The 11,390-nt window shown below is 56.7% G+C and overlaps 1 protein-coding gene across 1 annotated transcript in view; it reads left to right on the top strand.

Moving 5' to 3' along the window:
* The first annotated feature begins 4,998 nt into the window (after positions 1 to 4,998).
* Positions 4,999 to 11,390, top strand: part of ARRB2 (arrestin beta 2) — a 7,996-nt gene continuing 1,604 nt past the window's right edge. The window contains 12 exon segments of the mRNA XM_021694560.2: positions 4,999 to 5,102; positions 7,866 to 7,896; positions 8,551 to 8,611; positions 8,724 to 8,768; positions 8,967 to 9,081; positions 9,083 to 9,164; positions 9,447 to 9,506; positions 9,870 to 9,937; positions 10,072 to 10,207; positions 10,438 to 10,522; positions 10,703 to 10,775; positions 11,042 to 11,179. Coding sequence (XP_021550235.2) covers positions 5,080 to 5,102; positions 7,866 to 7,896; positions 8,551 to 8,611; positions 8,724 to 8,768; positions 8,967 to 9,081; positions 9,083 to 9,164; positions 9,447 to 9,506; positions 9,870 to 9,937; positions 10,072 to 10,207; positions 10,438 to 10,522; positions 10,703 to 10,775; positions 11,042 to 11,179 — 917 coding nt within the window. The 5' untranslated portion in view covers positions 4,999 to 5,079.

The following is an 11,390-nucleotide window of genomic DNA, read 5'->3' as shown; positions in this document are numbered from 1 at the left end:
CCGCGCGGGGCCCGGGACGCGCGGGGCCCGGGACGCGCGGGGCCCGGGGCGCCCGGTCGTGGCGCGGGGCCGTGTGCGCGGTGACGGCCACGGACAGGCCGCCGTCCGCGCGCCCTGCGAAACAAGTTCCAAGAGCACCGGCCTCTGCCCCCGAACCCCCCGCCCAGTGCAGCGCCCGCTTTCCGACACCGCTCCGTGCACGGTCACGCAAACACGAGGTCCGTCTTGCGGGAGCAGCGGCTGCACCCGGCCTGTCCCACGAGGTGTCCCTCGTGGCCGCTTTACGCTGCTTTCCCAAGCTGCAGGCTGCAGTGGCGTGGGTGCGCCATGATTTAATTCTGCTGCTGCGTTTCTGCAGCCGCTCCGCTTTCTCCCGCGTACACTGAACGCGCGAACACTTCTCTCTGCGTGCTTTTCGTGCACGAGGGTGATCTAATACTTTGAAGGAAAGTCAAGGCTGAGGGTCGCCTTTATTCCCCTCTTCCTGCCCCTCTGTCTAATCCGTCTTCAAGTCCAGTTCATTAACCCGGAACGGCTGGTTTTTTCTCTTGTTTCTCCATCTCCGGGCCCCTCTGGTCCCAGCCACCATTCTCATCTGGCCTCTTACAAAGGCCTCTTCCTGGCTCCCCTCTTGGCCCTGTGTGGTCCCTTCTCCGCAGAGCAACCAGAGTGGTCTTTTTCAAGTCTTAAATCAGTCCTTGTCACCCTCTGCTTAAAGCCCCTCAGTGGCTTCCAAACAGGTGACTGGCTCCTAGAATCCATGTGATCCGACCTCCACACATACCACAGGTACCCTTAGTCTCCTTGTCTTTTCCCATCCTTGAGCCAGACTAGCCTTCTTTCTACCCTCCAGCAAGCCCACTCCCACCACATGCTGCTGCTTCTGCGTGGAGAAATTTTTCTTTCAATCTCTGATACCCTCTTGCCATCCTCAAAGAGGGCTTCTTTTTTAAGTAGCCCCCACCCCAAACCCCTTCACCCTTTACCACATCACCCTGCTAATTTTTTTTTAAATAACTCATAACACTATCTCAAATGTATTTCTTTCTTTCTTTCTTTTTTTTTTTTTTAAAGATTTTATTCATTTGAGGGGCACCTGGGTGGCTCAGTCGTTAAGTGTCTGCCTTCGGCTCAGGTCATAATCCCGGGGTCCTGGGATCGAGCCCCACGTCGGGCTCTCTGCTCCACGGGAAGCCTGCTTCTCCCTCTCTCTCTCCCTCTGCCTCTCCCCCTGCTCATGCTCCCTCTCTCTGTATCTCTGTGTCTCAGATGAATAAATAAAATCTTTAAAAAATAAAAATAGAAATAAAATACATGAGAGGGGTCTTCTCTTCCTCACTATATTAGTCTTATCACCTAGAATAGTGCCTGGCACATAAAAAGGGCTCAACAAATATTTCTTGAGTGAATAAATGAGAGTTGGATGAAAGAAAAAGCCTACTTTTAATTTTGACAGGTACTGGCAAAATGCCATCTAGAAAGGTTGCCTTGACTTAACACCCCTGTCCATCGTATGAAATGGTGCTTTATGCAAAATCCCGATACTAGGTTTATTAGTGGGTAGGAACTCTTCGTAGATGTGGGGAGTTATTCTCCATTGTTACGTGTTGCAGGGTCACAAGAGGCTTCTTCCAATTTGTCATTTTATTTATTTTAATCTCTTAGTCTTCTTGAGGTAGGGTGTTTCGATAAAGGCCACGGACTCTGAACTAGACTGCTGGGTTCGGACACCAGCTTTGCCTCTTGCTAGTTGTATGAACCTGCAAGTCACTTAACTGTGCCTTCACTTCCTCACTTGTAAAGCGGGGATAATTATAAAACCTTAATGCATAGAGCTGTATTAAATGAATTGATATTTGTAAAGTGCTTGGAACAATGTCTGGCACGTGCTTAATACTATAAAGTGTTAGGTGGTATTATTTATAGCCCTGGGGTTTGATGTCTTATGAGGCTTTTCCTAACTTCCAAGGTTATAAAAATATTTTCCTGTTTTTCTCCTAATACTTTTAGAGTTTTAATTCCATGCATTTAGATCTTTAACCCATCCGGAATTTATTTTAAGGTGTGAGATGGAGAGCTATCACTTTTTTCTCCCAAATGAAGGGCCAACTGTCTCAACCCAGTTTAGTGACTATGCCATTCTTTCTCCATTGACTTGAAACGCTACCATGTGAGTCTGTATCTGGATCCCATATTCTCTTTCACTGCTCTGTTTCGTATTATTGTACCAATAACACAATTTTAATTATTGTAAGTTAATAAATTATCAGGTAAGACAAATGCCTGCTTTACTCTTATTTTTCAGAATTATCCTAGCTAAACTTGTGAGTTGATTCTTCCGATTGTTTGGAATCAAGTTCCCCCCCAAAAAAGTTCCATTGTCATCCATTTACTTCTAAAGACTAGTCAAGTGCAGTAGTGAGGAGGGGGGAGGGGAAGAGTAGAACAAGGAGTTCGATCTGTAACTGGGAACCATCACTTGAGATAACTCACTACCTTTGGATCAGCCTCCCATTGCTATTTTGATACGGTGTTAAATTTATACACCATTTGCAGAGAAATGACGGCTTTATAATGATAGGTTTTCCCACCTATATATGGTGCATCTCTTTCTTTCTTTCTAGCCTTCTTTAGCATCCTTCTAAATTTTTCTTTATATCAGTACTTTTTAATAGAGTAAATTTCATGCCATACAGACCACTACCTTTCAGTCCCAAAATCATTTTTTAAAAAAGATTTCATTTATTTATTTGACACAAAGCGAGAGAACACAAGGAGGGGGAGCAGCAGAAGGAGAGGGAGAAGCTGAGCAGGGAGCCTGATGTGGGGCTCCATCCCAGGACCCTGGGACCACGACCTGAGCCGAAGGCAGATGCTCAACCGACTGAGCCACCAGGCGTCCCCCAAAATCACTTTACATATGTAGCAATGTGGATCTCATTACCTTCTGGTCATGACTCTTCGACTAAAGTGATTCATGAGTCTAAAAGAAACGTATGATCTCAAGCTTGAAAGGGATGAAGGGTGAGCTTAGAAGGTGGTGACAGAACTGAGGGCTTATGTTTGAACCTTTTTCTTAATAACTTATTTTCTTTAAATTCAATTAGGTAACATATAGTGTATAATTAGTTTCAGAGGTAGAGCTCAGTGATTCATCAGTTGCATGTAACACCCAGTGCTCATTCCATCACATGCCCTCCTTCATGCCCATCACCCAGTTACCCCAGCCCTCCACCCCACCCCCTCCAGCAACCCTCAGTTTGTTCCCTATAGCTAAGAGTCTCCTATGGTTTGTCTCCCTCCCTGACTTCGTCTTATTTCCTATCAGGTAAGACATTTGGACCTTAAAGATGATCTCAGAAACTATCTCGCTGTGCATATTACTTTTTGTTGTGCAGAAAAGTGGAGGGAGAAGTGTGAAGTTAGTTCATTTGGGTGGGAAAGACAGGGGGAGAATGGGAAAAGACATGGAAGGAGGAGAAATACATTAGCTCCTTAAATCCCAAAATGTCAGGCACCCATCATCCTGCCCCAGGTCCAGTCCATTTTGCCCTAGAATAGTTCTTCTGCCTGGCCCCTCTTCTCCTCTTGACTAGTTTTAGTCCAGACAACCTTGCCCACTCTCTGCACCCTCCACATTGCCCAGAATTATCCTCCTGAAGGAGAAATCTCATCGTGCCAGTCTTTCGCTTAAAAAAAGCCAGTACTGGATCCGAGTGTCCTCCTCCAGGGACGACCTCGGTCTTGTTCTTTCACCTGCTATACAGAATCCCTCACACTCTGTTCCAGTCCTCCTCCTCCACCTCATCTCTCCTGCGGTGGAACCCCACGAACACTTCTTCAGAAGAGGATGTACCTTGCCTTTATCTGTCTTTGCAACACCCTTTCTCAATGTCTGCCCACCCTTCAGAAAGATTGTCCTCAAATGTCTCCTCCTCTGGACAGCGTCACCTCCCTCCACCCTGCCCCAGTCAAGCGCTGGTAGTCGCTTTGTCTTCTGAGTCATACCTCCATTATAGTATTCTTGGGATCATAATACCTGTTTCTGTGTCTCCTGAACTGTGCTAGGAAAGCAGAGGCCATGTGAATCCATTGCCCAGCACAGTGACTGGCACGAAATAGGCATGGATGCATGCATGGATGCATGGATGCATGCATGGATGCATGCATGGATGCATGCATGGATGCATGGATGGATGCATGGACGGATGCATGGATGCATGGATAGATGGATGGGTGCATGGATGCATGGATGCATGGATGGATGGATGGAGGCATGGATGCTTGGATGGATACATGGATGGATGCTGGCTGTGATGCGAGTAGATGGAAGGGATGGGTAGTCCGAGAAACCAGGCAGAGTAACCCCGTGGAAGATGAAAGACAGACACCAGAGGGAGCTGACACACCACAATAAAGAGGCGGGAGGGAGGGCCAAAGAAGGCTGCGAGTACTGGGGTGAGCGGCGCGCCCCGAAGCACAGCATCACGCAACTGGAGCCGCTCACCCACGTGTGCATCCCCTCATCCATGTTCCCAGACTGTGCCGGAGCTCCTTCCTCCGCCCCCACCGCCTCCCTCGCCTCCACCGCCACTGAGAAAGCAAACAAAGGGGAGGGGACCCCCGCGGCGTCCGGGGCGCAGGGAGCCAATCACGGGGCTCTCACCTCCCGGCAGGCGGGCGCCTTCGTTCCGGGGGGCCCAATCGGTTCCTACGGGGGTGCGCAGGGGCGGAGAGAGGGGCGGGCAGAGCGGGGACAGGGGACTGCGCGCGCCGGACGGACCCCTCGGGAGCGGCGGGGCGGGGCCGCGGCGGGGGGGGTGGGCGCGGGGGCGGAGCCAATCACCGCGCGTGTCTGCGCCGAGAGGGCGGGCGGCGCCGCGGCGCGCGCGGTCCGGGCTGACGCATCTGGCCGCGGTTCCCCGGGATCGCAAGGGGGCCGGAGGGGCGGGGGAGAGGAGAAAGAGCGGAGGGCGCGCGTGCGCAGTGGCGCGGGGAGGAGCAGGGACCTGGCAGCAGGCTGGGAGGCTGCGAGCGAGCCGCGAACCGGGCGGGCGGCGGGCGGCGGGCGCGCGCACCATGGGGGAGAAACCGGGCACCAGGTAAGGGAGGTGGGGCCACGCGGCGGGACGTGGGCGGCGGCTCGGGGCGGGTGCCGGGACGGTCCCGGGACAAGGACACCGGGGAGAGAACCCGGGGGCCGGACGCCTGGGTCCCTAGGGGGCAGCCATCTGGGGCCGCACGCCTAGGTCCTCGAGGATAATGAGGGGGACGCATGCCAGGGCCCTTGCAGAAAGCGAGGGCTGAAGGGGATCAGGAAGCCGGCGTCTGGGTTCTCGCAGGGATGTGGGGGCCGGACAACTGGGTTCTCCCGTGCAGGCTGCGATGCAGGGGCGGAGGAAGGAGGCGCAGGTGGCCGGCCCCCGAGGGGTCGGGTATGGGAAGGCTGGATGCCGGGAGGGGATTCTCCACCCACCCCCAGACTCGTGCCGAGCTGCGGGAGAGCCTCCTGCCCAGTACCCCACAGGCAGTCGGGCTGTCCCAAGGGCCAGGTGGCTCTGCTTCCAAACTTCTGCCTTCCCCCAGGTTGCTAGGAGCAACAGCCTCATCTTGGGGGAGCAGAGTGCGTGACGACCCTCCCCGCTTCTGGGCCTTACCCCTCTTCCCAGAGGTGAGGGGGGGCAGTATCTGCCCTGGGCACGCCATCCACTCCCCGGATGTTTTCTGTGCAATCGAGGCTCCTTCCTTCCACTGATACCCCGAGTTCTCTTTTTTGGTCTCTAGCAAAATCCACTTCCTGTTGTGGGCCAACACCCCCAAGGGGATAGTGGGTGAATGCCGGAGTCCCTGGGGAGCAGGAGCAAAAGAGGAAAAGATTGGGGCTGTATGCCTCTATCCAGACGGGATCAGGAATGGGGCCCTGGTCCCAAGACACCACTTGTGCTGCAAAACATTATCATTTCAGCCCCACCGCTCCCCACCCATAGAGGAGGAGAACCCAGGCTTCTGAGCACCAAGTTGAGTCGTATCAGAGAGATGATCGGAGGGCGGACTGGTGTCCTGGATTAGGGCTTAAACACCCCCAGAGAAAGGGGAAGTCGCTGACTCGAGGGAGGCCCCCAGTTTCCGTTCTGTGGTTCAGGGAGGAGGATGGATGGACCAGAGGGGGGCTGCTGACTTGGCACAATTCCTGCCACCCCCATCTAATTCTGGGCCACAGGAAATGGAGAGAACATCTGCTGTCGCTGGCCCCCTCACTGGGCACCTCTGGGCACCCCCACACTCTGCCTCCTTGGCCAGCCTTAGCGTACAAGCAAGCGTACCTTGCTCCCTAGCGTCGCCTCCCAAGGGCAGGTGGCCCTGCAGGTGCTCCAGGGCCATTACCCCAAAAGCACAGTCTGATGGCTTTCTCCCTAATAGGAGGAAACCCTGGGACAAAGAGGAAAACGAAGCGAAGGGGAGGGGGAGCTGGATGATGCCATAGCTGTCTGCCCCCAGGTTGGGTGCTTATTCTAGCTGCCACCATACCAGTGTCTACTCTCCTTTATTGGATGGGGATACCTGGGGGCCACCATACCCTTTGTCTTATGGCCTTTGGACAGTCTGACCTTCTAGGAAGAAGTGGCAAGCGAAGTTGTTAGAGCAAAACTGGGGGGCGGGGGGTGCTGGAGGAAGGATGGGTTGGTCGGCAGGACTTCAGTTTCTACTAGCCGAGGACCTTTCCCAGGGATCGCTGCTGAGGCAGAGTGGATTGGGATGAGGAAGGTCAGACCTGCAAGCGACCAGAGCACAGGAATCACCAGACACCTACTTATGCTCTCAGCAGTGGGGAGAGTCCAGGCTTAGACTGTCTCAGCTCAGGGGAGCGAATCCCCTGCAATTCAACAAATTTCATGCCAATTGCAGAGACGGGAGAGTATAACGGTTTAGTGATGAAGAGCATGGGCTCAGAGCCAGAGTGCCTCTGTTCATCTGAGTCCCACCAGTTACACCCTCTGGGGCCTTAGGCTAAATCCTTCAGTCCCCGTGCCTCGGTTCCCTCACCTGTAGATTAGGAATACTGGGTCGCTAAGAGTATTAAGTGAGATAACACACACGGAGCCCTTGAAACAGTGCGGAGCGTGGAGCATTCTCCCGACCCATGTCAGCCGGCATGATCGTCTCTCTCGTAGGGCCGGCGCCATGCTGGGGGAGCCTAACTGAATACAGCTCACGGCCATCACACCACCAGTGAAACATAAGCTAGTGTGACAGGAACCCCCCCCAAAAAAGGAGTAACCGGGGTCCGGGCTGGGTCTGCTTTCTAAGGGTGGTGATACCTGAGATTGGCCTTCAAAAACAAATAGGCTTTGAGGCTGCTGAGATCAGGGATGGAGACAGTTGGAGGTTCATGGAGTCGGGTCACCCTTGAGTAGTGCCTATAAGTAGAATCCATTTTAGGGGCCAAAGCCAGGGCCATTGCCCTTCTGGGTACTCCAGCTGTCTTTGGAGCTAGAGACGGGAGACAATGGAGAGAGGGTTCGGTCTTAGACAGAGGCTCCTACAACCTGCCCATTCGGACCCCCCTAGGGGAAGTGCTCTGGAAAGAGCCCGGGTGTTTCCTGTGGCAACCAGGGGCCATTGCCACAGGAGGAGGGGACCTAGTAAGGGTGGAAGGTGGGGGGGGGGCACCACTGCTGCGTTGGGAATGGGAAGATCAAGGACCTGTGGTTGCCCTCCTTCTGGGAGGAAGTGGGAGGGGTAGAGTTGGCAAAGCCCCAGAGCCTGCAGGCAGAGTCCCGGGTGAGCTCTGGTTTCTCGGACTGGTGGGGGGCGTCCCTGCCGCGCGGTCTGAGGGAGTGGGGTTTCCCTTTCTGTTTTATTAGGGTCTTCAAGAAGTCGAGCCCTAACTGCAAGGTGAGTCTCCCATGCTGCTTCTCCTCCCAGCCCTCTCTGGGCCCCTGCAAGGCCCAGCCTGCCCCTAGCCGATCCCCAACCCCTAGCTCCCCACTTCCTGTGACAGCTAAGAGCCGACTTCCTTCCCTCCTGAAGCCCCTTGCCGCAAAGGCCGCTCAACCTGAGCCAGACACTGGGCTGGGTGGGCACAGGTCCGGGTCCCTAGGCAAGATGAAGGGGGAGGAGCCAGAAGCCCTAGACTATACCCCTCTTGGGAGCCAGCCCAGGGTTCCTGGGCTGTGAACAGTCAGCAGCCCCCAGGCTATGGCCTGTGTGTCCCAGAGCCCCTTGAGGGAGCCAGTGAGACCACACCCTGTTCTCTAACTGGCTGGGGGTGGGGGGGCGCGAGTCCTCCCCAAGCCCTCTCCCCACCCCACCCCACCCCACCCCACAGACACTCATACACACACTTGCCTGACTTGTGGGCAGAGGTGCGAAAAGCTTCAAGGGTGGGTAATCTGGGAAACCCCACCACTCTCCGCTTCTGACCCTGCTGAGAGGAACCCCGGGGCTACCCCAGCCTGGGAAAGACCGGGGCGGGACAGTCACTCTGAAGGGCTCTGATGCCCCGCACCCTCCTGCCCCAACTTCCATGTGCCCCTTCCGTATCCTCAGCTCACCGTGTACTTGGGCAAGCGGGACTTTGTAGACCACCTGGACAAAGTGGACCCCGTAGGTAAGTGTGCCCAGAAAGTACTGCTGGGGCCCCCAAGATGGGGAGAGGTTCCCGGGCCCAGGGATGGAGGCAAGGCCCTGACAGGAAGTGAGCTCGTGTGTCCCTTTCCCAGATGGTGTGGTGCTCGTGGACCCTGACTACTTGAAGGACCGCAAAGGTACTGGCCTGAGTGTGGGGGGCGCCCAGGGGAGGTCAGGGTAGCCCAGTGGGGCGGGCTGGCCCTGACACGGACCCCGGAGAGACAGAGGGCCAAGACAAAGAGGGAAGTCGGGTTCAGGCAGGTTGGATGCTGCTGGGGACTGGGGGGCTGGGGCCGGAGGGGCTCCTGACGGCCCCACCTTGCCCTCCCGCGCAGTGTTTGTGACCCTCACCTGCGCCTTCCGCTATGGCCGCGAGGACCTGGACGTGCTGGGCTTGTCCTTCCGCAAAGACCTGTTCATCGCCAACTACCAGGCCTTCCCCCCCCGTACCCAACCCACCGCGGCCCCCCACCCGCCTGCAGGACCGGCTGTTGAGGAAGCTGGGCCGGCATGCCCACCCCTTCTTCTTCACAGTGAGGATGCCCCTCACCCTCTGCAGGGCAAGGGGTCTGGGACTGAGTTGGGGGAGGGGGGCTGAGGCACCTGTTCCGGGAAGATCTGGAAGCAACAGTGAGGAGGAAGCCCTAGACCACCCCTCCCCACCTGCAGGGTCACCCTTGTCTCTGCCTCCTCCCTGGGGCCCCTTCCTTCTTCTCTCACCTCCCGGGACTTCTCCTCCAGCCTCTTAGTGGGAATTGGGAGAAAGATTTGGGGGCTCTCTGGAAGAACTGAAGCCTCTCCTTGCCTCCCCACAGATCCCCCAGAATCTGCCCTGCTCCGTCACCCTGCAGCCAGGCCCCGAGGACACGGGGAAGGTACAGCAGGAATGGGTCTGAGGGCTCAGGGGACAGAATGGGCTCCATTAGGAGCCTGGGACACACTGAGAGGGGGGCTGTCAGGGAGAAGCCAGATGGGACATGCCCCCAGTGGAAATATGGTTTATCTGTTCACGGGTGACTCTGGGCACTCACGGGTGAGTATAGGGACTCACCTTGCAGACAGGACCGACGCTCTGCCAGGTACTGGGTCTTTGGGAGGCAGAGGACGAAGCCCCAGGCCCTGCACTGCTCAGAGCAGACCGCGATGGGGCAAGAGTCCCTGACGAAGGCGAGGGGAGAGGGAAGGAAGGGCGTGGGGGCCGGGCCCTTGTGTAAGATGTGACCTTTTCTCCTCCCGAGGCCTGTGGAGTAGACTTTGAGATTCGAGCCTTCTGTGCCAAATCACTAGAAGAGAAAAGCCACAAAAGGTGAGGGAAGCAAGCTCCCCTGTGCTGTGACTGTCCCCCTCCCCACTCCCTGGAGCCCCAGGCCCAGGGAAGGCGGTGGTGGGGGTCCGGGTGTCTGAGGACTGGCCCCTCCCACCCCTCCTCCCCACCCCCAGGAACTCTGTGCGTCTGGTGATCCGAAAGGTGCAATTTGCCCCAGAGAAACCCGGCCCCCAGCCTTCAGCAGAAACCACACGCCACTTCCTCATGTCCGACCGGTCCTTGCACCTTGAGGCTTCCCTGGACAAGGAGGTGGGGTGCAGGAGGGTGACGCAGGTGTCCCCGTGCAGAGGGACCCTGGGGGGAGGGCTGAAGCCACCTGCCAGGACAGTGTTTTTAAAGAAGGCCGCCTCAGCTGGGCGTGGGCGTGGGCTTGGGTTTAGAGGGAGACCAAGCCTCCGGTCTGCATGGGGGGAGGGCGGACGCTAATAATGGGACCAGGGCAAACAGATCGCATTAACTTGACCCCCTCCCCTCGAAAGCTCTACTACCACGGGGAGCCCCTCAGTGTCAACGTCCACGTCACCAACAACTCCACCAAGACCATCAAGAAGATCAAAGTCTCTGGTAGGAGGTGGGGGACAGAAGGGGTCTTGGGGGTGGGACTTGCTGCCCACGTGGCTCCTGGTGTGATCTCAGCCCAGGGACACCCCCCAGTGCGGGAGGCCACCCCAGAATGTGACACAGCCCCGGGGGGGGGCAGCCTGCGCTCCCAGCACGGCTGCTTGACCCCACCCCACCCCACAGTGAGACAATATGCGGACATCTGCCTCTTCAGCACTGCCCAGTACAAGTGTCCCGTGGCTCAGATCGAACACGAGTGAGTAACATGACAGCCCGGTGCCCACCTCGGGGCAGAGGAGCAGCCCTGGGTGAATGTGAGGCGGGGATCGAACCGTCCCCACCTCCAAGGGCATCCCCTGCAAGGGCAGCTGGCTCTGAGCTGCTCATTTTCTTGAGCGGCTTGTTACCTGGGGACCCAAACGGAGCCAGGCTAGCGGCGGGGGAGAAGCCCCTGGGGGTGGGAGCGACCTCCTCACCGGCCCGCCCCCCCCAGAGTCTCGTTCTCCTGTGCCCACTCCCCAGTGATCAGGTGTCCCCCAGCTCCACGTTCTGCAAGGTGTATACCATCACCCCGCTTCTCAGCGACAACCGGGAGAAGCGAGGTCTTGCCCTGGACGGGAAGCTCAAGCATGAGGACACCAACCTGGCTTCCAGCACCATGTGAGCGCGGGCTGGATGGGGGCGTGGGGGGCCAGCTGCGTGTCAGGCTCTGTCCTAGGCGCCAGGGCGCCATCGGGGCCAGAACGCACCAGAGATTCTAAAGGGGGAGGACAGACAGATCAACAGTGAAAGGCACAGCATGCCGAGTGACGAGCGTGGAGAAGAAGCAAGGCAGAGGAGGGAGGGGTGAACCGGGCGCGTGTGTGCACTT

Source organism: Neomonachus schauinslandi, chromosome 15 (assembly GCF_002201575.2).
Source record: "Neomonachus schauinslandi chromosome 15, ASM220157v2, whole genome shotgun sequence".
Lineage (NCBI taxonomy): Eukaryota > Metazoa > Chordata > Mammalia > Carnivora > Phocidae > Neomonachus > Neomonachus schauinslandi.
Note: the sequence above shows the minus strand (reverse complement) of the source record. Positions and strands in the feature narration are given on the sequence as shown.